General features: G+C 34.9%; 8 protein-coding genes across 17 annotated transcripts; 4 read left to right on the top strand and 4 right to left on the bottom strand.

The window, feature by feature from the left end:
* Positions 1–95: 95 nt before the first annotated feature.
* On the bottom strand, positions 96–4,182 carry LOC107268486 (probable tubulin polyglutamylase TTLL1). Of its 6 annotated transcripts, XM_015741301.2 has the most exons (10): positions 4,062–4,182; positions 2,232–2,361; positions 1,865–1,996; positions 1,735–1,800; positions 1,451–1,629; positions 1,191–1,377; positions 929–1,130; positions 619–849; positions 448–557; positions 96–387 (listed from the first exon to the last, which is right to left on the bottom strand). In XM_015741301.2, the coding sequence occupies exons 2-10, from the start codon at positions 2,294–2,296 to the stop codon at positions 252–254; spliced, it is 1,308 nt and encodes a 435-aa protein (XP_015596787.1). In that variant the 5' UTR covers positions 2,297–2,361; positions 4,062–4,182; the 3' UTR covers positions 96–251. The 6 variants fall into 6 exon arrangements, with proteins under 6 accessions (XP_015596787.1, XP_024941507.1, XP_024941510.1 ...); XM_025085739.1 differs by having other exon boundaries at positions 929–1,377; XM_025085742.1 differs by having other exon boundaries at positions 929–1,359.
* Positions 4,071–6,010, bottom strand: LOC107268489 (probable 39S ribosomal protein L23, mitochondrial). Of its 2 annotated transcripts, XM_015741309.2 has the most exons (4): positions 5,376–5,896; positions 4,858–5,299; positions 4,355–4,634; positions 4,071–4,282 (listed from the first exon to the last, which is right to left on the bottom strand). In XM_015741309.2, the coding sequence occupies exons 2-4, from the start codon at positions 4,869–4,871 to the stop codon at positions 4,121–4,123; spliced, it is 456 nt and encodes a 151-aa protein (XP_015596795.1). In that variant the 5' UTR covers positions 4,872–5,299; positions 5,376–5,896; the 3' UTR covers positions 4,071–4,120. The 2 variants fall into 2 exon arrangements, 1 of the variants encoding a protein (XP_015596795.1); XR_001537847.1 differs by lacking the exon at positions 4,071–4,282 and having other exon boundaries at positions 4,423–4,634; positions 5,376–6,010.
* A 140-nt stretch (positions 6,011–6,150) lies between these two features.
* LOC107268484 (translation factor GUF1 homolog, mitochondrial) lies at positions 6,151–9,072 on the top strand. The gene is made up of 8 exons (XM_015741297.2): positions 6,151–6,369; positions 6,440–6,890; positions 6,964–7,316; positions 7,399–7,638; positions 7,751–8,016; positions 8,111–8,325; positions 8,411–8,623; positions 8,874–9,072. The coding sequence occupies exons 1-8, from the start codon at positions 6,284–6,286 to the stop codon at positions 8,997–8,999; spliced, it is 1,950 nt and encodes a 649-aa protein (XP_015596783.1). The 5' UTR covers positions 6,151–6,283; the 3' UTR covers positions 9,000–9,072.
* A 370-nt stretch (positions 9,073–9,442) lies between these two features.
* On the top strand, positions 9,443–13,787 carry LOC107268492 (sterol regulatory element-binding protein 1). Its single transcript, XM_015741314.2, has 8 exons — positions 9,443–9,674; positions 9,970–10,500; positions 10,563–10,794; positions 10,874–11,250; positions 11,339–12,271; positions 12,366–12,661; positions 12,919–13,074; positions 13,144–13,787. Exons 1-8 carry the CDS (start codon positions 9,572–9,574, stop codon positions 13,495–13,497), a joined length of 2,982 nt encoding a protein of 993 aa, XP_015596800.1. The 5' UTR covers positions 9,443–9,571; the 3' UTR covers positions 13,498–13,787.
* A 99-nt stretch (positions 13,788–13,886) lies between these two features.
* LOC107268504 (60S ribosomal protein L21) lies at positions 13,887–15,015 on the top strand. Its single transcript, XM_015741330.2, has 2 exons — positions 13,887–14,041; positions 14,495–15,015. The coding sequence occupies exon 2, from the start codon at positions 14,509–14,511 to the stop codon at positions 14,986–14,988; it is 480 nt and encodes a 159-aa protein (XP_015596816.1). The 5' UTR covers positions 13,887–14,041; positions 14,495–14,508; the 3' UTR covers positions 14,989–15,015.
* Positions 15,016–15,147: 132 nt separating this feature from the next.
* Positions 15,148–17,826, bottom strand: LOC107268496 (ubiquitin carboxyl-terminal hydrolase 46). 2 transcript variants are annotated; one of them, XM_025085840.1, is made up of 8 exons: positions 17,429–17,826; positions 17,187–17,267; positions 16,899–17,115; positions 16,754–16,834; positions 16,382–16,671; positions 16,160–16,297; positions 15,912–16,067; positions 15,148–15,838 (listed from the first exon to the last, which is right to left on the bottom strand). In XM_025085840.1, exons 1-8 carry the CDS (start codon positions 17,468–17,470, stop codon positions 15,731–15,733), a joined length of 1,113 nt encoding a protein of 370 aa, XP_024941608.1. In that variant the 5' UTR covers positions 17,471–17,826; the 3' UTR covers positions 15,148–15,730. The 2 variants fall into 2 exon arrangements, with proteins under 2 accessions (XP_024941608.1, XP_024941609.1); XM_025085841.1 differs by having other exon boundaries at positions 15,912–16,055; positions 17,429–17,822.
* A 326-nt stretch (positions 17,827–18,152) lies between these two features.
* Positions 18,153–20,495, top strand: LOC107268497 (lipoyl synthase, mitochondrial). 3 transcript variants are annotated; one of them, XM_025085843.1, is made up of 6 exons: positions 18,153–18,212; positions 18,956–19,035; positions 19,156–19,455; positions 19,529–19,685; positions 19,758–19,971; positions 20,045–20,495. In XM_025085843.1, the coding sequence occupies exons 2-6, from the start codon at positions 18,976–18,978 to the stop codon at positions 20,403–20,405; spliced, it is 1,092 nt and encodes a 363-aa protein (XP_024941611.1). In that variant the 5' UTR covers positions 18,153–18,212; positions 18,956–18,975; the 3' UTR covers positions 20,406–20,495. The 3 variants fall into 3 exon arrangements, with proteins under 3 accessions (XP_024941611.1, XP_024941610.1, XP_015596808.1); XM_025085842.1 differs by having other exon boundaries at positions 18,165–18,238; XM_015741322.2 differs by lacking the exon at positions 18,153–18,212 and adding an exon at positions 18,667–18,867.
* A 54-nt stretch (positions 20,496–20,549) lies between these two features.
* Positions 20,550–22,160, bottom strand: LOC107268500 (proteasome subunit alpha type-1). Its single transcript, XM_015741327.2, has 5 exons — positions 22,035–22,160; positions 21,416–21,666; positions 21,190–21,349; positions 20,911–21,120; positions 20,550–20,823 (listed from the first exon to the last, which is right to left on the bottom strand). Exons 1-5 carry the CDS (start codon positions 22,035–22,037, stop codon positions 20,611–20,613), a joined length of 837 nt encoding a protein of 278 aa, XP_015596813.1. The 5' UTR covers positions 22,038–22,160; the 3' UTR covers positions 20,550–20,610.
* Between the last annotated feature and the right edge of the window lie 38 nt (positions 22,161–22,198).

Here is a 22,198-nt window from a genome sequence, read left to right as displayed (position 1 = left end):
GAGTTTATATTTATAATAGGATAACTTAATAAAATTAACAGCACATAGAAATAAATATCTATACTCTGACAACAAAGTATGTATTGCACTGCTAGAGCCAAGATAAAAATATTCATTCAGCAAACATAATGTAAATAAATTGATCCTTGCATATTTTTTCTGGAGTTTTAGGATCTCTTACCAGAAAACTGTTATTTATTGTTTCGATATTAGTCATGTCGCTTATGGGACCTTGATAATTTAACTCTTTGTTATTTCCATTTGCTTGACGATCCCCGACATTTTCCTGTTGCATTTTCACGTTCCTCTTGAGCTGCTAGTTCCTCGTCTAGTAGAAGTTCAAAGTTTCCCATTGCTTCTGGCGATGGGCACTTATTCCACCTAACACTGTTTAAAGATAGAAACATGATTCTGTAATTGAATTATATTCATCAACTCATTACTTACTCAGGAACGCCATCCGGTGGCAATACAACGGAGACAATATTGTCAATAAGTTTGTACTTTAGTATTCTGTCATTTACAGTTGTCGATGTTAAGGATGGTGATGCATTTACCTATGAAATGAAAAATAATGTTAGATCCGGAATTATTTTATTCCAGATATAAAATACTTACCTCGATGAGCCAGGGTTTCAATTTGTTGTCAATGATGATATCGTAGCCATAACACTCGAAACAATGACGATCATTCGCCATAACTGGTGCTACTGCCTTCAAGGAGTGAACGATGCACCAAGAGATGTTTGCAAAAAGCTTTTCAGTCACTGCCTTGCCTCGCGTACTTTCCAAGTATAAGCGTAGATTTTGTACACTTAGCTTGCCACCATGCAAACTGTTGTACTCATCCTATGTTTTATTAAATTTTTTTTAATGTTCTGATATTGTGAATATGCACTAATCATTTATGTTGTAATCTTGTACTTACTCCATGTTTTTGTACAGAAACATTGGTAAGGTGCACATACATATTATCCAATTCCTGAATACTAGTATCATACTTGACTGTACAAAATCGACAGAAACCCAATTTAAATAAATATGCTTTCAATGGACGAAAGGAAGTGATGAGAACATATAAACGAAGATCAAATTTTTTGCCACCAATTAATAAGGGATTATCAATATACCTGTAATGCAAAATAGAGATTGTATTAATTCTATATTGTAATTGTATCAAACTCTGATACCTGGAAATCACATAAGACTCTTTGGTGAGATTTGGATTGAATGGATTCCTGGCTTCTCTGGACCATTTTTTTAATTTACTCAATTTATTTATTAGAAATATTCCAGCTCCCTGAGATTTACCACAGGGTTTCATTATCCATGTACTTTGTGGAGATTTTCGGTATTCCTCTACAAACATGTTATAATCTACCAAAGATTAATACAGCATAGTAACTGTTATTGCTATTTTGGAAATATATTTAATCAATTAATTAAATACCTGCTGGTAAAACAAATGTAACTGGGATAAAATCAAGATGAAGGTATTTTCCTGGTCCATCTCCTCTTTCAGCAAGAGGACTTCCTTCCCTCTCTAAATCTTTTCTGTACCTCTTTATGTTTTTCACTAACAAATCTTTCCTTGTCAATTCATAATGATTTGGAAAATGATTAATTGTTCTATAAATAAATAATATCAACAATGTCAGTAACATTATATGTAATAAAACTGCCTAATTAATTTGACTATAACAAATCATTGTATTGTTTAAACAAATTGCATACTGATTGTCACCCATTCTATATCCAGTTTCCACACTGAAAATAGTTCTGCAGGATTGTGTGACTGCCCTAAAATTAATTATTTAATAATTATCTATAAAGGTTCAATAAATTATCTAACAAAAAAATGTACCAATAGAAGTTCCAATCATCTTCAGGACCTACTTGGGTCCATCCCCGTTTTTCAAAATTATATACAATCACAGATTTATCCATATCCGTACAAAACGTGACTTTCATCTTGTCAGCTCCCACAGTCGGTACTCTGTAAATAATGAATTAATCAATAGAAACAATTGTTCAAAGCATTAGTAAATTTCATCAACTAATACATTTTCTCTGTTCAATATGTAGTTCCTATCACAGCAAACTCCTTAGAGTATCTAAAGTAGTAACACAGAAAAACAAAACATAAATTTCAAAGAAATACGCAATTCGAGAAAAAAATTAATAATTTGATGAACAAACAACAAATCTAATAATTATTAACAGATTTATACCTCCCATAAATAGTGGATAAATTTGAATTTAGAGGACGTTTCCCATCCGTAGCGGCGTTCGCCATTGCTGTTTCACGATTTAATTAAAGTTTGATCAATTCTCTATAGAAACGCATTTATCTTATGAGTCCTAAAAAGTACCATTATATATGATTAAATATATAAAATCACCTTGAATAAAAGAAAAACGCCGAAGGATTTTCAATCAATCTCTGAAACCTTTGTCGCAGTGCATCTTATTATTACTTATTATAAATATACACTTTATAATTTATTAATATTTTTTATTTTGACAACCTTAAACTCAACGCAGCATTTGAATAACATTTGAATTTTTGAAAATCGACGGGGTACCAATCTAACCGATATTTGGCGCTGTATTACCGTCGTTCTTTGAATTTGTCAAATGTGTACCTACTCAAACAAAGAATCATACGCAGATACAGCTTCATAGACAAAAGGTAAGTTACACAAAACTTTTAAAATTCCTGTATAAATTTTAAATCGAAAGCTGACCTCATGTTTTAGTTAATCAATGCAATTATATATCAAGTAACGGCAATCTTATTCGTGTATGTTTATCGTTTTCGTGGGCTGAATAGCAAAGTATGATTCCCGATTGTTAGTTAATCGCTATAATTCCAAAAAGTGGTCATAGATTTAATGGTTTCCTTTATTCTTTTAGTTTATTCACTTTCGTGCAATTTATTTTCCATTCTTTCTGTTTTACACCTGATGGAATTATACGAACCTTTATATTCGCACGTTTTTTTGTTTCTATTATACTGTTTCTATAAATCTTCACATGATTTTTTTTATATATTGTCATAACATAGTGTTTGGTCTTTTTAATGCTTGATTGAACTTAATTAGTTAAAGTTTGAACGTAATCATTGAGAATATCTTTCAGTCATATTTTATCTATTTATTAATTATTATTCATGTTTGTAGAAGTGACCACAAGTGACAAAGAATGGCTCCCTTAATTTCTAACGGAGCTGCTGGTGTGATTGGGACTAAGAGAATGGGTCGTGGTCGAGGGATAACAGTATCCAAATTGGCACCAAATAAATGCCTCTGCCAGCGGCCACGCTGTCATGTTTTATGCAACGTCTGTGGTTTTCTTACATGGGGTAGAATTCGCTATGCATGTCCAGTTCATCCACAGGTCTGGTATATCCTTATATGCTTTCTCATTTGCTTCTGTATTTATGTTATTAATATTGATCCTCATTATTTTGATATTTTGTTGCTTTTTTAAGTTTTTTTCTTTAATTTATCTTGCAGACTATGTTTTTGATTGATGTCACCCAGTGTCCAAACTGTAGAGCCTATGAATTTATGCTTTGCGAGTTTTAAATCTATTTCTTTGATTATCATGACATTTTTCTCTGGTAGAAAAATTTTTCAGTGATTACTATGACTATAAGTGTTGTTTTGTTTATGTAAACATACTCAGTAATGAAAGTACCCATTCTGTTAAACGAAGGATTCTTTTACCAAAGAAGTATATAATCTAAAGTGTAAGATGTCAAAGTGTGATATTATTTTTTAAACAAACTTATAAAATGATTATAGATTTAGAAACTATTACCTGTTAACATTGCACAGTTATGCAGTTTAGAATAAGAATTATTTTGCGTTTTACGAAGTTTCTTTTTTTTGTAACTAGATCAGTTGAAATTACTTTTGTTACATTATGTCATGCTAGTGCTGTATAAAGAACAGCATTCAAACTATTATTATTGTTTTGTTTAGAATTAGATTCTTAAGTAATAAAGTTAATGTAATAAACTTATAGGAAAGAGATGAAATACATTACAAAATGACCTTGCATTGTTTGTGTTGTAAAAGCATTTTATTATATTAACTATCATTGATCAGTATCATTAAGCAAACCAGCCAGGTGTTCCAGGCACCTTATTTCGTTTTATGAATGCTTTAAACCCTTTTTTTGCCTCCTCAAGGGCAGCCATATCGTCTGTTACATTTTTGTCCTTGGTATCATCTTTTTCAAATAAAGGTGGGTATTCAAATGTTTGATCTTTTGGCTGTAATGAATGAACAATGCTAATTAATAAGCCTTTTAAGATAGTTTTCCATAAAACAATACGAAAACTCACCAAAACCACATAGGCTACTTTAACATCCTCCTCTTTAGTAAGAATAGACTTGTATGGTTCTGGACGTATTTTTCCAAGTTGAATTCGTGTATTTACTTGAACTGGATGAACGTCATATATTTTCTTTAGGTACTGTTTCACATCTAGAACTGTCATTTCCATAGAACAGTGAAACTGTACAACGTTTTTTGGCTGCTTCATAGTAGGGTTCACAATTTTTAACCAGAAATTTGGTAGGAATACTCTCAGTTGAGGATTGCCTTTTTGATAAACTGGATACCTGCATATTTTAAATTATTATCAACTAACATTTTCATATAAGATATTTATTCTAGAAGACATATTAATAGAAGATGTATAAAATCAAACATTATAGGTTATGGTATGCAGTATATTAATTAAAATTTTTCCAAATAGTATTCATGCACATTGATAAAGATTACATAAGTGAACTATGAGTATATGAACCAGTTATTCTTTCTGACATTTATAGATATGCTCACCATCGTGTTGACATTTTACTATTTTGTTATGAAAAATGGAAAAATATTCCCATGAATGTATTACTTGTTTGACTTAACCTTAAAATTAGCAGAAGACATATTAGGGCTACCAACTTCCATCAAAATATTACTAGACAGACTATTTTTTTGTCAACAATGCTTTTATGCAATTCCTTTTGCACTTTAAATATAGTCTTTTTATTAGAACTCTACTTCAATCGTGGGCAATTTAGTATTTACAGTAAAATTTAAGTAACAATCTTATGAATGATTAAACATGATTTTCAGGAGTACTCTTTGAAGATGCTGCATCCTTATTTAAAGAATCTTTGGAGTCGAGTAAAGGATGTAGATGAAATTTAATACTGCCAGCAACATGTCTCTCATTTATTAATCGACAATTGTCTTTTGTATCTTTGATTATCCTCTGAAACAAGACTTCCTGAAAAAAAAAATAACTGATATTAACTTGCATAGAATAGTTGAAACATGAATATATATCAAGTATAATTGCTTACAGATGTTTCTTTATTGTTCTCAACAGAAATAAGAATGCGAACATCATGGTTCTTGATCAACCATTTATTGATATTTTTAATCTTTGATACCAAATCAAATTCAGCTATACGAGTTGAAATTACCATTAATTTAGTGGGTTTTAATGCGTTACTCTTTTGAGAAGCTTTTTGTTCTTTACGTTTCATTTCTTCCTGAAAATATTCTGTGCCTGTCATTAGTTTATAAGTTGCTCGGTCAGTTTTTGTATCTATATCCACAATTTTTACTAATTTCAAGTTACGTCTTTTAGCTATTTTTTGTGCCTCCTCCAGTGTGATAACAACAAGTGTTTCATCAGGATGTATTAATGTGATCCTAGGGCCTGATAATTTTTTCTTTCTCTCAGGTTTTGGAAAATTATCTTTTGCTTCACCCATTGAATTCCTTTTGTCAATATTAGGAAATGTACTTTTGCTCGATGAATAATTAGGCATTTGTACTTTGTGAAAAGCAGGAAGCATGTCACATATTTTTGGAAATATTATAATATTGCATTTTTTCAGAAAATTAAGATTTGTTGATATTCTTACAAAACTCAAAGCTCGTGTCATACAACACAACGCCATTTTTTACTCTACAATGATTGTACCTTAACAGTTTCTACACTTCTACTCCAATGTACCCTGCTAGTTTTGTTATAAGCAAAAAGGCGTGACTGGGCATAGTGGGGACAAAATATGCTGTTTCATTGGTCGTCTTTCCTCCTACTCTCTCAAATCGCACGTCATAGACGTAGCTGCTAAAATAATGAGAGATTTTAGAATTCTTATTTAGAAATAACATAACCTAACAAAAAATAACAATTTTCGACTGATTATTCAGGTTATAATTTCTAATCATTCATGACTTAAAAATCTGAGGATTTAGAATGATTGTCCGGTATACAGTTTGCTGTTTGCTGGGAAATCGTTTGAAAAATGCTTATTTCAATAATCAAAATATTAAAAGTACAAGGTGAGTGTATTTGCATACATAAAAAGATATATATCAGTTTAACTTCGTATAAATCATGTTTTTTTTTCAGTTTCATCAAAATTATTTATAAGAAACTCTATTGCACTGCTTCGAAGGAATATGAAACACCTGTTGAAAATATACGTAACTTCAGTATAATAGCTCATGTTGACCATGGGAAGAGTACACTTGCTGATCGTCTTCTGGAAATGACAGGAGCAATACGTGCTAATTCCGGAGCTCAAGTCTTAGATAAACTGCAAGTTGAGAAAGATCGTGGGATAACAGTGAAAGCTCAAACAGCGTCATTAAATTATACATATGATGGAGTAGAGTATCTATTAAATTTGATTGATACTCCAGGACACGTTGACTTTAGTAATGAAGTATCACGGTCCTTGAGTGTCTGTCAAGGTGTATTATTGTTAGTAGATGCTAATGATGGTGTTCAAGCACAAACTGTTGCAAATTTTTACCTAGCTTTTGGACAGGATTTAACTGTCATTCCATTGATAAACAAGGTATATTTGCTAATCTTTGTTCAGTGTTGAACATCTGTAATCAAAATGTCTATTGATAACATTTTTACTAAAGGTGGATCTAAAAAATGCTGACCCAGAAAGAGTTGCGAAGCAACTTAATACACTGTTTGATATCGAAGAGTCAGATATCCTTAAAATTTCTGCAAAATTTGGAATGGGAGTTGACAAAGTTCTGGAAGCTATTGTCAAAAGAATTCCACCTCCTGTAGTGGATAGGCAGAAGCCATTCAGGGCTTTACTATTTGATAGCTGGTATGATCGCTATAAAGGAGCTGTCTCTTTGGTCTCGATCAGAGAAGGTTCCGTATCTGTCGGACAATATATCTCATTTGTACATACTAAAAAATCCTATGAAGTAAAGAGCCTTGCATTGTTAAGACCAGAGGAACAGAATGTCAAATCTTTGTAAGTTAATAATACTTTACCTTATTTGGTTAATTTACTTATTTTATTATTGTAGTATGCTTTACTTTGTATACATATGTAGAATCGCAGGCCAGGTCGGCTGCATCGCATGTAATATGAGGTCATCAGCAGAAGCCCATATGGGTGATACAATCCACTTGAAGGAAGCTTTAGTTGAGCCGCTACCAGGATTCAAACCAGCTAAATCTATGGTGTTTGCCGGAATTTATCCAGCAGATCAATCACAGTTGCCTGATCTGAAAAATGCTATTGAGAAGTTAATTCTTAATGACAGCGCAGTGACTGCTACTACTGAGTCCAGGTGAATTATATAATACTGTTAAACAGTTTCCCATTTTATAATACAATAACTTTAGTTGTACGTATTATTATCTATATTGTATTCAGTTCTTCTTAACGTGTATCTGTTGCAGTCCGGCGTTGGGACGTGGATGGAGATTAGGATTTTTGGGACTGCTTCATATGGAAGTTTTCACACAGAGATTAGAACAGGAGTATGACGCTGAGCCTATTCTCACAGCACCAGGAGTTACATACAAGGCGAAGATCGTTGGACGAAAAAATATTATTAAATACGGGTCTGATGAAATATTCTTTAATAATCCGGCACACTTTCCAGACCCTGTGATAGTTACCGAATTTTATGAGCCAATGGTTATGGGTACTATAATAACACCAGGTATACATTGTTATCCTATTCTATCTCTATTGTAGCATTAATCAAGAATTATGCAGTTTTTATGTCTTTATTGTTTCTTCACTGTTTGTATTAGATAAATTTGTCGGTGGTGTAATATCACTGTGCATGGAGCGTAGGGGTGTTGAGAAATCTACAATGAATGTTGATAATGAACGTGTGATGCTGCAATTTATTTTACCACTTAACGAGATCATAGTTGACTTTCACGACTCTTTGAAATCTATGAGCTCAGGCTACGCTAGTTTCGATTATGAAGATTATGGATACCAGCCATCTTCTATAGTAAAGGTGACTTAAGACATTTGCATGGCATACTACTAGAAAAGTTGTGCAATATGTGTTCATGAAAATTATACTGTTATATGTTCTTTAGCTGAATATTCTTTTAAATGGTGTGGAGGTTGAAGAACTAAGTACGATAGTTCACAGCTCCAAAGCTGCTCAAATGGGAAAGAGAATGTGTACAAGATTATTAGATATTATACCACGACAACAATTTCAAATAGCTATACAAGCTGCAGTAGGTTCGAAAATTATGGCTAGAGAGACATTAAAGGCGTTTCGGAAGGACGTGACAGCCAAACTGGTAATATTTTTTAATATATACTAGGGCCAAGGAGATACTAGTAAAGAGGGTATAATTTTATGGGACTTCGTGTGCAATGGTTTGCGGGCACAGGAGATAACTTTAAATAAGCATAGAAGTTCTGAAAAGAATTAGAATGCAGTACATTTCATTTGACACCTAACACACGGGAACTGGACCTCTTTATTAAAATCTCCTACATAATACTTATACATTTACAACTTGTTTATTTATGCTTTTATTGCTTTAGTATGGCGGAGACATTACAAGAAGAATGAAATTATTAGCAAGACAGGCAGAGGGCAAAAGAAAATTGCGAATGGTGGGCAATATTGCTCTGCCAAGACAGACTTTTATTGATGTATTGAAAAAATAAAGTGCATTAGGCATTTAAGTCTTCTGTAACATACTTTGGAATAAATTATTTAGAAAACTCTTTGATGTGACTATATGAAATGTTGATTACTGGTGTCTGACGTTTTATAATTCAAATCTGTAGTGATAGAATAAACTAAATATTGAAAAAGTTTTCTAAAGAAATTCTTTTATTTTATTTGGTTCTTTACACCTTTTTAACAAAACAAAGATTATCATTGTAGTTATTTCCTCCAAACATGATATTCTTGATGCGTGAATAATTCGTTTGAAATTTAGAAAATGTGAAGTTTTGATGTTGGTATGAAATATCACTAAATTCATTTTTTGCCATTTTCCCCTAGGGATGCAGTTGATATCACGGGTAAGTAAAGATGATTTTGCTAAAACATTGAATGACGTAAAATCATCCGATCTTCAGGCTGCTCCTGATTGGCGAGAATGCAGTGGCACGATCATTTGTAATTTTTGGTTACTACGTTTTGACACATCGTGCGTGAAGTGTTGACTCGGTGAGATAATATTTAATGAAATATAGGAAAGCCCAACGAGTAGAGGATAAAACTACTCCGAATGGCCGAACCTGGTAGCTGGGTTCCACCCGGCCAGGAAAATGATTTTACCAATATCCCAACTAGTGACAGCTTTAATTTGAACGAAATGACTGGATTCGATGGTATGTCTCTGGCTTTCCTGACGAATTCTATCTGCAAATTGCAATTTATAGAATTGCGACACTATAAAAATGTTAACTGTTTCGCTTCTTTTGAAAGCTTCATTTATGCGAAACAGTAATAATTTTAATGCAATCTGGACTGGATTCTTAAAGAATTTTTTCCTATGTTCCACTGTTTCTCTTTAAAGTAGAAATAATTGTTTTTCATCTATTTAAGTACTTAAAAGAAATTTTAGTTATGGTTGTAGTCTGCTTGGGTAAATAGGTGTATTTAATTTTATTGATCCTTTTCCAGATCTTTTATCGAATTGTGAAACGGAACTTTTGAAGACAGAAAATCTCTTCAGTGACGAGACTCTTATAGCTGAATTGGAAGAGTCCATGACAGGACAACTTGATGACTCGTCTCCGTTTGATTTCATGGATACAAATGAATTTTTAAATGCATCAGATAACAGTGATTTTAAGGATTCTAGTATTCTTGATCCATTGAAATCTAATGTACAGTCTGTACAGCAAGTTCCATGTGTTAATCAAGAGGCTGTGACTCCTCAAGTTAAATCACAAAGGATTTCTGTGGCTCCTACCCCAACAGTCTTTAGTTCCCAATATACCATTCCTCAAGGAATGAATTTCAATGTTCAACAACCAGTTGTGACTTTAGCTCCAGTTGCAACACAGCAACGACAGCTTCTCTTACCTGCTAAACTCATAAAGTCGGAGTCTGTTGTTTACTCAAGGGGATCACAGGCTGTCACATCTTCTCCTGTTCCACATCAGATTCATACTTTGGTTAATACAGCCAATGGCACCGTTCTTGCTACTGGTAAGATATTAAATAAAAAAATAATTATTTGAATGAAGAAGGCAATTAATTTTCTCTAACAGGAATACCAGTGGTTTTGGATACTGACAAGGTGCAAATAAATCGTTTAAACACTGGGAGTCATATAGGCGTACCTAGAGTTCGTGAAGTGAAGCGTAGTGCTCATAATGCAATAGAAAGAAGATACCGTACTTCTATCAATGACAAAATCATTGAGTTGAAGAATATTATTGTTGGAGTAGATGCAAAGCTCAATAAGTCAGCTATCTTGCGGAAAACTATTGATTACATAAGGTGAGAACTGTTTATATTCGTTAAGAAATCACTCAATCGAATTGATCAAACATTATATTAAAAAATTATTTGTCTTTAGATTCTTGCAAAATTCCAATGCCAAATTAAAAGCAGAAAACATGTCACTTAAAATGGCTGCGCATAGGCAGACAATGAGAATGGATGCTTTGACACCACCACGTTCCGATACCAGTGAACCATCTTTGTCACCGGTTCCTGATCCTCTGTCTCCTCCATCCCCATCATCAATTAAAGATGAGTCTGAAAGCTTGCACTCACTTCACCACTCAGTATCCTCAACCCGAGGTTTAAGAGATCACACGAGGATGACACTCTGCGCTTTCCTCTTCGTATTTCTCGCATTCAACCCATTCTCTATCCTGGTGAACAATGTAGGACGTTTCAAAGATTATTCCAGCGCCCGCGTCGACGGTAGAACGATTCTTAATTACAATGGTAAATATTATAAAACACAAATCAGTTATTCGAAATATAAAGGCAGATGATATTTTCGTATTAATCTAAAACTTTCATTCCACTATAGATCAGTCGGAGACGGAAATTGGTATTTGGGGTAGTGTTCTCCTAGGATTGATCAATATAATCCTCCTGTTTTGTGGTCTGTGTCGACTTTTACTCTACGGTGATCCAGTTCTACCATCAGATAGCAAAGTCTTCCTGGATGTACGCCGATGGCGTCGCCAGGCAGAGTTCAATATGTCCAGAAACGATCATGAACAAGCTTGCTCTGACTTGCGTCAGTGTTTGGCATTTTTCGGTAAAACTGTACCATCCTCAAGACACGAAGCATTTTTGCCAACTACTTGGCAGATAGTACGACAAGTGTTGCACACTCTGCGCCTTGATAAATTCGTCAACCATTTTGGCAAATATTTTGCTGACAAATCGGAGCGAGAGCAAACTCAGTTATCTGCCTTAGAGTTGTCGATAGTTTATCAACATTTGCTGTGTCTAAGACTCTCTAACGGTTCAACAGAATCTGTCTTATTCTTGGCTCTGTCTGCTGTGAACTACGCTGAAGCAGCTGGAAATACTGCACCGAAGACGTACCTGGCTGAAGTGTATGCGAATGCTGCCTTGTGCTTGAAACTGTTACCTTTTCCTTTCGTGTACAAGCACTATTTAGCCAAATTCAGAAATGTACTCACTACCTGTGCTGTACCTGAAAAACTAAGATGGCTCACTAGTCCTGAAGGATTCAGATTCCTAAACTCTCAGAAATGGCAGTATGATTCTCGATGTCAGGATGAATTTTCGTCTCAAGCTAGTAATACTCAACCGCTGTCGTTTGCTGCAAGAGCTTACAGGCAGCATCTCCTGGGACAATGCTTGAAACTCATTACTGGAACAGCTGAAGATTCGCACGCTTCAGCCGTTCTGGAAATGGCTAGAGCAGTCGTGGCTTCGGCACAGGTAGAATCCAGCTCTTCCTTAGTCGACAAACTTTCTATCAACAGTAAGAATCATTCTTACCTCCTGAACAATGTTATGTCTTCCATCTTTCATGTTTTCTTCCTATTAATTTCAATTTTCTTTCTTTAACCCCTCAGAATGCGAAGATGAAATTGGCTTATGGTGGGGTGCTGTGATGTGTGTCGCAGCCAGTTGGAGATTAGGAGAAGACGACACAGCTGCCTGGAGTATAGTCGTTGGTAGATTTCCCTATGAAAAGAGTCCGCAATCTGGTAAAGGTAGTCCGCTACCTCATGCAGTTCTCAATGTGCTTCAGGCTGCTAAAAGAGCTGGTGGGCGAGCGCCAATGAGATTGATAGATCAAGCCGGAACTTTCTTGGAACAATCAATGTTTTACTATCATTGCAAACAGCAATCATCTCAAAACATAGTGGTAGGTAGCTGATGAAGGATTTAAAATCTAAAAAAATCAGTATGGTGCTAGTACAAAATAATAATTTATGATGCCTGTACCGGGCATGCATTGTAGTTGCATTGCATGGATGTAAATAACGATGCAATACTTCTGCAGTGTAAACCCCGTGACTGGTCCATTCAGCAGTGATACAACATTTACTTTAACTGTTAACTAGTAGTGCAATTGTATAATAAAATCTATAAATCTGATACTTATAATCAATTCAATTACAGTTAACTCAATTATGGATTTGTGACTGGCTTCTGGAGCTAAGAACATCTTTATGGGAGGAGCTGGAAACTGAAAATGTTAAAACTTATGGACATTCGGCTCTAGCTGGTTTTCAGCGTGATCTCGCATGTCTGCGTCAATTATGTCAACAGATTCCAGTGAGTTATTACAAAATTATTAGTCATTAATAAAATATCCGATACCATTACATTCTTCCTTGTTTGCAGTCTGTACTCACAAGAGTTTTCCTCTACGAAGCCACAGCGAGAATAATGGCTGGAGCTGCACCAGTGCGCACACAGTTTTTGCTGGACCGTAGTCTTCGGCACAGAAATTCTAAATCTTCTATTATTTGTGGGAAAGATCGTTCCCAAGAACAAGGTACTGGCGAACGTGAGCATGCTGCGGCTCTTTGTCTGGCCTGTCGACACCTACCCACAGTTCTCTTGGCTTCACCCGGTGAACGAGCAGGAATGTTGGTTGAGGCCGCAAAGACGTTGGAACGAATTGGCGATCGCAAAAGGCTGCAAGAATGCTACGAGCTCATAAGGCAATTAGGACCTGCAATTTCTGTTAACTAAGGTCAAGAGCAACGTTCAAAGATTTAGTGCGTACCTGATCAATTCGACAGAAAACTTATAGTTAATTGAAGGTCTGCCAAATTTTTATGAGAAGAAAGGGATTATTATTATTATTATATTTATCCGGTCCAGCTTGTGTATTTCTTAATATTATTTATTCACCGCTGGACGTTAATACGGGTCACCGCTTTCGATTTTAGCTTTACTCCCTTGAAACTTCCTCGAATTTGACATATATTGTATCTACGTTTAGCTTTTAAAGTAAATATATATTCATTTATATATAGTAATTTTGTTACATCTATGTAAACTACATATAATATATAATTATTATTGGCATTTAAAAATAAAATATTTTTATATTTTTAATTCGAATTGAGAAATGTGTTCCTAAAACGGATGAAATGCATTCATAAATCTCGCAACGCGAGATATGATAATCGATTCTTTTAAGTATTTCGATAATCTAAATGCGAGAATGACGCCATTGGACGCCACTGCGATCTGCCATCTAGACCTTCTTTCTTTCACGGCGATCCTAGAAGTAAGTTAAATGCATGTTTTCTTGTGAATTTCGCACTATTTTCCGCATAAAGTTCTCCGACGATGTTTTAAATAATATAATTCATCAATTACGTTTATGTTGATCTATAAAATGAACACTATTTTCCAGAAGATCACTCAGAAATACAAAAATTTCCCCACAATAAGTTACCACCACGTGTATAAAGCTCGTAGATGGAAACTGTATTTACTTCACATAATCTAATGTATTTCAACCATTATTCATGATATTTTTATCTATCGTTATTTTAGTTTACTTCAAATTATTTTACTAAGATACTCCAATTGATAGAATAATTGGGAAATTATTTTCTTATACAATTTAAGTGTTACACTTTGCTTAATTGATTATCCATTCATAATTTCATTTATCTAAATATTTTATTCATTGATCTATAATTTAATATTAACGTTAAATTCTTATATTTTACAGTCTAAGCCGACAGAATGACGAATTCTAAAGGTTACCGGCGTGGAACGCGCGACCTGTTCTCCAGGAAGTTCCGCAAGCATGGAACAATCCCACTTTCTACGTATATGAAGGTGTACAAAGTTGGAGATATCGTGGATATCAAAGGCAATGGTGCAGTCCAAAAGGGTATGCCATACAAGGTATACCATGGTAAGACTGGAAGAGTCTTCAATGTTACTCCCCATGCTCTGGGAGTGATAGTCAACAAACGTGTCCGTGGTCGCATAATCGCCAAACGTATCAATGTGAGGATTGAGCATTTGACACACTCCAAGTGCCGAGAGGACTTCTTGAAGCGTGTTAAGGAAAACGAACGTCTGCGTAAGGAAGCGAAGGAAAAGAAAATTCAGGTGCAACTCAAGAGACAACCTGCACAGCCATCGCCTGCCCACATTGTGTCAGGACAGGAGGCTCCAATTCTTCTAGCACCTATTCCATATGAATTCATTGCTTAAAAGTCTAATAAAGCCGTTTTGACATTATACAATTAGTTTTTCATACTCTTCCTTACAATATCCTTGCAAAAAAATGACTAAATGCCACAGAGATCTGTGATTGCGTTATACAATGTTACTAAAAGTATTGCAGTAAGGAAAAAGGACATATCCAATATATTCTTATAGTACATAATACTTTATTATTGTTGGCATATTTAAATTAAAAATTCTATTTTAAATACTTTAATTACACATAATACGATATTTACATAGAATAGATATCCTGGGTCCAATTGTAAAGCTATCCTTGTAATATGTCTTCTCATATAGTCCTGACACTAGATACCATTGTATCAAAGCAGGTCAAAGCTGGACACACTCAACACTTTAAATATAAGCTCGATCGCACCTAAGCTTGTTTGTAACAATAATTTTATTATCAGTCGTATATTTTACATTCAAATAAATTCTGATAGTGCCACAAGCTCATTAATCCTGAACAGCTTTGCCATTGTGATTTTATCTTCCTCGATGGTAAGGACCCTGCCTTGCTGGTTACCTTAGCTTTGGACTAGTTGTAGGGTATCATTTTAAATAAATAGATCTTACACGACTGCCTCGGCAGCGCGGCTTGGCCATAATCTTTTTCTTTCTTCTAATCCCATTCTTTTATATACTTCTTATTTAGCAAATCTTCTCACATCAAAACATCACTTCCTTCGGAGTGAGCCTGGGGCTCCGAAACCCTGTCCATTTGCTTCTAGCTACAGTCTCTTGACTGATAAAAAAGAATGTAACCAGTTTCCGATGACTTTTGTATATCAGACGTCAGACCATAGAAATCTTCAATCGTCGACGCATCGATTTTCTAATCAGAAAAACAGCAAGTATTAATTACGGTTATCAATAGTGACGTAATTGAAACCTATTGCTAAACTTACATCGACCATATCGTCATCAAAAAGTAACCAGAAACCATGACTCTTTACTATAGAAATATAGTGGCCACGATTTGGACCACTTCCACAATGTATTACCACAGCCACGAGGTCGTAGAGACGGTCTGGATTAACAGCATCATCACTCTGAAATAAACTCTTCTTAGGATAGTGCATATGTGTGATTTTTTCAATTAGATATGATTATTTAGCGTATTAGTGTTATATTTAAAAATATTGAAGGAACCTACAGTATTAAAGAGGCGAAGCTCCAATGGAAATACCACCCGATGAGATACTTTAATATGTCTGTTGTATTGTTCAACGTACTTGAACCGTTTCAAATGGAGAGCTAATATCATTGGCAGCTTCTTCACTCTCATTCGTTTCTAAATTCAACGATGAGCATTATTCATAATTTATTCAGATACAATCTGTAATTAAATAGAATTTAATGACACTGCTTCACTTACTTGTGCTTCCTGATAGCTGCTACAGTGATCGCATTTAAATTTGTTATCACTACAGAGAGTTTCAGTATTTGAAAAACACTTTAGGCAGTGAGTGATGGAGGTGTTTTGATCTACATCAACCTGAAGGTCAAAAAAATCCTCGTCCTTACTGGAGACAGTCTCACAATTCAGACATCTAGTCTCCGAAGTAAGGATACCCTGAAAGATTTCGTGAACCCAGGTTGGCTCCGGTGGGGAACCTGCATCTCCAGAGCCGCCTTTTCCTGCAGGTTTGCTTTGGCTTCTCTCTGCTATAAATAGAAGAATTGGAATTAATTAAATAGGACTGATTATGTTACAATGAATAAAATAATAACAGATATACATAATTACCAAGAATAATCTCGTTGATGTGGTTTATTAAGAAATTTAAAAATTCGTGAGCATCCTGTTGCATATAATTGTCGAACTCCTCTGCAACATATTCCATAATGAATTGTCAGTTATTGAATTACAGATAAAATATTTATTTACACACCTTTCTCTTTCCGTAAACGGGCAATAAACTTCTTTGGGGCAATAGAACCTACTTTCTTTTTCTGCGTTGCTATACTGTAAAATAAATCTGCGAGACATGTTAACAATGTCTCTTTAGTTCTCTTATTACGTGCTTTGTACTCCAAAACTTTTTCACGAAACGGTCTACAGAAATACAATGCCTGAAGTACCGAATTGCTGTAGCAAGTATTTCCAAACTGTGAATAGAGAATATATATAAAGCAATAGAATATATATTCCCCACTATATGAATTAATAGTAAACTCACATTCACAAGGCCAAAATAATGTTCATTTGGAGGGAACTGATCAGAGCCAATGTCTCTTTCTAGCTGAGAAATATTTGCACCCTGAAACATAACAGAGAACATACATTCTATGACATTTCATTATAACTCAGGATCTCATATGGCATGTCATTTAATTATTATATTAAATTACGGTCCATTACATGGGTTTCAGGTTAGATTAATAAAGTTTTAGTGTTGTAAGAGTACCAAGTATTACATACCATTTTACAAATAGTACACACTGACTGGCAGTAGAATATCATTTAACATGAATTTGGCCGTGAGAAACAACTCCATCATACTGGAGAAATGTCGAGTATTATTTTAAATATTACAGCATTAACACATTCATCAAGCCATCTTAACGTTTATATTGGAAGTATCCCGAAGTATAGTGGTAACGAAGATAAAGGTACGTGTATTTTCTTCGACAGAAAACTGCGAAATGAATTCCTTATAAATCACAGACGATGAAATATTCTGCCGTCTGAAATTAATCAAACAAATCTTTCATATTTTTAAACAACGAGTTTTTACGATTTTCCTCTCCACATACGGCCTAATGCGTTCTGGCAGACGATCGCCGCTGCCTCGTTTTCATTTCCTCTAGTGTTTATACCACGGTCTTACATACAGGTCTTGCAACTCCCTTGGAGGGGGTAGTCTTCTTTTAGAAGCATTTTTCATTTCGCTTCATGACCACCAGAGGCGTTGCGATCAAGCAATCCGTTCCTATTTCTCTCTCCCGCAGCCGATTGTAGAGTGAGATAGATAAGGGGCCCGTTCCTATTTCTCTCTCCCACAGCTGACTGTAGAGTGAGATAGATAAGGGGGTCGCTCGATCACAGCGACGCTTGTGACTAAAATTTAAAATGTGCCGTGCTTCAAAACCAGGTCTACCCCCACCGCTGAAAATTGGCCGAGTTGCAAGACCTGTATGTAAGACCGTGGTTTATACAATAGAATTTATTTGCCCTCCTACTTGTCGCTCGATTCTGGTTATTGGTGCAAACAATTCTCTTTTCTGATTGGTTTGTTTTTAACCTAACTTAACCTAACCTGACCCAACTATTTGCAAGAGCATCAGGACAGTGACGGTCGTGGTTGACGCGATGTTTTTAAAACTAAAACACTATCAGGGTCACTGGGACGTTAATTAAGCTTATAGCTGTCTCCTGCACTTATTCCTACCCTTGTCTGTCTTCCCCTTATCAATTATTATGTTTACCATAAATTCACTTTATTATTTAACTTTTTTATAAAATATTCAGCGCAATACATTGCATACATTTATTCTAGATGTATGCGCTCATAACTTTTATTCTAAACAATGTAGGATCGTTCGTGCAAGCTTTTTTATGTGCTCCGCAGTTCTATAGGTGTGTTCGAAAATAAATAATCCAGAGCGCAGAGTGCATCGTTGCTTCTCTATTTATTGCATGCATTTGATCGAGACACATATTCTCGGCGCTCTTGTCTCATTTTCGAATACACCTATAGTGCTTATGAATCTGGACCAGGACTTTGGTCCAGTTTTTACAGTCCTTTTATAACTGACAATCTTATCGATTTGTTGAATCTTTAAGACAAACCTTCAAGTCACTTGATAATAAGAGAGGCACCATTTTACGTCCAAAAATATGTGATTGAGTCACCCAAGGTTATTTAAAAATGGCTGACTGATAAATAATAATTTTCATAATCTATTATGACTTAAAATTAAATTTTACTGTTTACTTCTTATATAGAAATTTTTGAATTCATAAGGATGCTGCGCACTGTTAGGAGTATAGGTTTTAAACCTGCAGGCTTTAGTTTTCACACAGAGGTACGCATAGATTATTAGGATTTAAGTTTTTATGAATTAAATATACGTTTTAGAAGCATTGATATCAAACATGCTTAATATGTTTTAATTACAGAATTGACATTAGTAACCTTTTTACAGTGTACCAAATGCTCCAAAAGTTTCTCTGAAAAACTTGAAAATGGTCCTTCGCTGAAGGACTTTGTGACAGAACGGTCATCTGAATACGGTGGTAAATTAAAATTAGACAAAGGAGATAGGTCTCGTCTAAGACTCCCACCATGGTTGAAAACAGAAATTCCCATGGGTAAAAATTATAGTAGAATTAAAGATCAGTTACGTGAATTAAAATTGAGTACTGTTTGTGAAGAGGCACGTTGTCCAAATATTGGAGAATGTTGGGGTGGTGGCACTCATGGAACGGCCACAGCAACTATAATGGTTTGTATTCTAAGCATAGTATTCATTTTAAGCAAGGGAATAAATAAAATTCAAAGTCTTAATATTTCTGCAGCTTATGGGTGACACTTGTACCCGAGGCTGTAGATTCTGCTCTGTAAAAACTGCACGTATTCCACCGCCGCCAAATCCTGAGGAGCCTGTTAATACAGCAAAGGCGATAACAGATTGGGGTTTAGACTATGTAGTTCTTACTTCAGTAGATAGAGATGGTTTGTAGCAAACATTTGCTTAAAAACAATATCGTTTTCCATGAAGTTCTAATATTCTGTGCTCCTTTTTAGATTTACCTGATGGTGGGGCATCGCACATAGCAGCAACAGTAATTGAAATCAAGAAACGTAGTAATATCCTAGTGGAGTGTCTTGTTCCAGACTTTAGAGGAAATCGTGATTGCGTGTCGACCGTCGTGCAGGCGAAGCTTGACGTTTTCGCCCATAACATAGAAACGGTTGAGCGACTAACTCCATTCGTTCGGGATCGTCGTGCAAATTACCAGTAAGACATTTCTTCAAGTATAAATAGTTGTAGAAGATTTTCTAGCTAAGTGCGTTATTATGGTTTATAATAGACAGTCCCTGCGCGTTCTGGAAGCAGCCAAGTCTGAAAATCCTGATTTGATAACAAAGTCATCGATAATGCTGGGTCTTGGAGAAACCGACGAGGAAGTGGAGCAGACCATGAACGATTTACGAGCTGCAGGCGTAGAAGCAGTCACCCTAGGACAATATATGCAGCCGACAAAAAGACATTTAAAAGTTATTGAATATGTTACTCCAGATAAATTTAAGTCCTGGGAGAATTTTGGAAATGATCTGGGATTCATTTACACTGCTAGTGGACCACTCGTTCGATCTTCTTACAAAGCAGGCGAATTTTTCCTCACAAATGTTATAAAAAATCGAACGAAAAATATTGATCAGAGCAATTAATAGTACCTTTTACCGATAATGTAAATAACTAGTCGAATGAAAATTGTGTATAAATGTAACTATAAAATACAAAGTTAACTAAACCCATAATCAAACTCTTTAGCAACAATAATATGGAAGGTTAAGTGAAAAGCATACACGATATTTAAGCAAAAGCAAGTACTTTATTATAACGTATATTGTAGAAATGATTTCAAGTACTGATTTACTCAGTATCCATGGCGACGGCTGGAATAGGATCACGGGGACCTTCATCTGGAGGTGGTACTTGGGGAGGTCGATTGTCTTGCTCCACATCAGGCTCAGTAGGTCTACCTCGCTCTTCCTCACCTTCCATATCCCACAAATAATCAGCAGTTGCAGTCTCGTCCAAGATCGTGAATTCCGTACCCTTTCCAACTATCGCAATAGATACGTTCTGTGAATAAGATTAGAGATTTTGGTGCTGATACGCAATGCAATTGTCAATCAATTAAAATTTCTAATTAATATTAAGTAAGGTTACCTTGATCGTAAGAGCATCCTCATTGGGCAAAGTATCCAACAAAGCTCTAAGACCATGTTTCACAAGTTCATTTAGCTCACAATTAGCAAACTCATTTAAATGTTTCTCTAAGTATGTGCGAGCACTTTGAGATCTAGCACCCATCGCCATTGCTTTGCAGTCGAAATAATTTGCTGATGGGCAAGTTTGATAAATATGTGGACCTTGATCCTGAAAGATAAGTAAAAAATCAAATTTCGAATTATGCTAATGACTATTCAATTTCCATTAGATTCTTACATCATATCCAGCAACGAGTAGACCCACTCCATAAGGACGCCTATCATAGCGCTGTGTACACGTTTGCATCTTATTTCCCAGGGCAGCTATTAAACGGCTCACTGGAAGTACATCATCGTGCGAGTACTTGTAATTCAGACACTCCGTACGCATATAACGACTAAAAATAAATGGAATTGTGATTTATGTTAAATATTAAATTAATTTTTGTATTGTAGGAATGTACCTGAGCATCCTGGCATCAGCAGTAAGACCAGAGATCGTGATTCCCATATGCTTATCTATGGGAATGATCTTCTTTTGATAAGCTGAGAGCTCAGAAGTTGCTCTTTTTAATGCAATTAATACAGCATGAGTCTTGTTTTTTAAGCCTAAGGTTGCTGAACCTAATTTCACAGCTTCCATGGCATATTCAACCTGATGAAGACGTCCCTGAGGACTCCATACAGTTACATCACTGTCGTACTGATTACGAAACTAGAAAAAATAGATATTGTATTAATAAAAACATTAAACATTTAATTTATGCAACTCCATTTCAAAATGCATGTGCATTCACACATAGAATATACATTATGATAAAACCATAACCAAAAATCTTATATTTATATTGGAAACTGATTTTTAGATTAAATTTAAATAATCAATTTAATCATTTTACACAAACAAGTGCAATTGGTTTAATATTGTAAACACAATGTATCTAACACATAATGCACATTATACAAATAAATCAAAGTTTTCACGTTTGATAGTGACAAAGCAAAAATGTATAAATAGTAATTTCAACGTTTAATTTTTATATTAAAATTATGAGAATTTGTTATTTATTACTCTTAACTTACCATATTTAATTAATAAATGTATAGAGTGGCAGGCAAATGCAGAATTATGTCTTTATTAGTTGTTAACGATGTACCGCAAAGTAACTGTCATGCAGCCGCCATAAGATACTAAGATGTGTTCTGAAAGTCATGAAAAGAATATCAGTATATTGTGCAAAGCACAA

Source organism: Cephus cinctus, unplaced genomic scaffold (genome assembly GCF_000341935.2).
Source record: "Cephus cinctus unplaced genomic scaffold, Ccin1 Ccin1_scaffold0564, whole genome shotgun sequence".
NCBI classification, from domain to species: Eukaryota; Metazoa; Arthropoda; class Insecta; order Hymenoptera; family Cephidae; genus Cephus; species Cephus cinctus.
This window is presented reverse-complemented; position numbering and strand designations above follow the sequence as displayed.

Coding starts and splice junctions, on each gene's coding strand:
- LOC107268486 (XM_025085739.1), bottom strand. CDS start 2,296: ATGGCGAACGCCGCTACGGATGGGAAACGTCCTCTAAATTCAAATTTA. Junction 558..618: donor TGAAACCCTGGCTCATCGAG/GTAAGTATTTTA, acceptor TTCATTTCATAG/GTAAATGCATCACCATCCTT. Junction 388..447: donor CCACCGGATGGCGTTCCTGA/GTAAGTAATGAG, acceptor ATCTTTAAACAG/TGTTAGGTGGAATAAGTGCC.
- LOC107268489 (XM_015741309.2), bottom strand. Junction 4,283..4,354: donor AAGTAGCCTATGTGGTTTTG/GTGAGTTTTCGT, acceptor CATTCATTACAG/CCAAAAGATCAAACATTTGA.
- LOC107268484 (XM_015741297.2), top strand. CDS start 6,284: ATGATTGTCCGGTATACAGTTTGCTGTTTGCTGGGAAATCGTTTGAAA. Junction 6,891..6,963: donor TCATTCCATTGATAAACAAG/GTATATTTGCTA, acceptor TTTTTACTAAAG/GTGGATCTAAAAAATGCTGA. Junction 8,017..8,110: donor GGGTACTATAATAACACCAG/GTATACATTGTT, acceptor TGTTTGTATTAG/ATAAATTTGTCGGTGGTGTA.
- LOC107268492 (XM_015741314.2), top strand. CDS start 9,572: ATGGCCGAACCTGGTAGCTGGGTTCCACCCGGCCAGGAAAATGATTTT. Junction 10,501..10,562: donor TGGCACCGTTCTTGCTACTG/GTAAGATATTAA, acceptor TTTCTCTAACAG/GAATACCAGTGGTTTTGGAT. Junction 13,075..13,143: donor AATTATGTCAACAGATTCCA/GTGAGTTATTAC, acceptor CCTTGTTTGCAG/TCTGTACTCACAAGAGTTTT.
- LOC107268504 (XM_015741330.2), top strand. CDS start 14,509: ATGACGAATTCTAAAGGTTACCGGCGTGGAACGCGCGACCTGTTCTCC.
- LOC107268496 (XM_025085840.1), bottom strand. CDS start 17,470: ATGATATTCTACTGCCAGTCAGTGTGTACTATTTGTAAAATG. Junction 16,672..16,753: donor CATCAACGAGATTATTCTTG/GTAATTATGTAT, acceptor TTCTATTTATAG/CAGAGAGAAGCCAAAGCAAA. Junction 16,068..16,159: donor AGCTTCGCCTCTTTAATACT/GTAGGTTCCTTC, acceptor TATCCTAAGAAG/AGTTTATTTCAGAGTGATGA.
- LOC107268497 (XM_025085843.1), top strand. CDS start 18,976: ATGCTGCGCACTGTTAGGAGTATAGGTTTTAAACCTGCAGGCTTTAGT. Junction 19,036..19,155: donor GCTTTAGTTTTCACACAGAG/GTACGCATAGAT, acceptor ACCTTTTTACAG/TGTACCAAATGCTCCAAAAG. Junction 19,686..19,757: donor TACTTCAGTAGATAGAGATG/GTTTGTAGCAAA, acceptor GCTCCTTTTTAG/ATTTACCTGATGGTGGGGCA.
- LOC107268500 (XM_015741327.2), bottom strand. Junction 21,350..21,415: donor GCTGATGCCAGGATGCTCAG/GTACATTCCTAC, acceptor ATTTATTTTTAG/TCGTTATATGCGTACGGAGT. Junction 21,121..21,189: donor TACTCGTTGCTGGATATGAT/GTAAGAATCTAA, acceptor CTTATCTTTCAG/GATCAAGGTCCACATATTTA.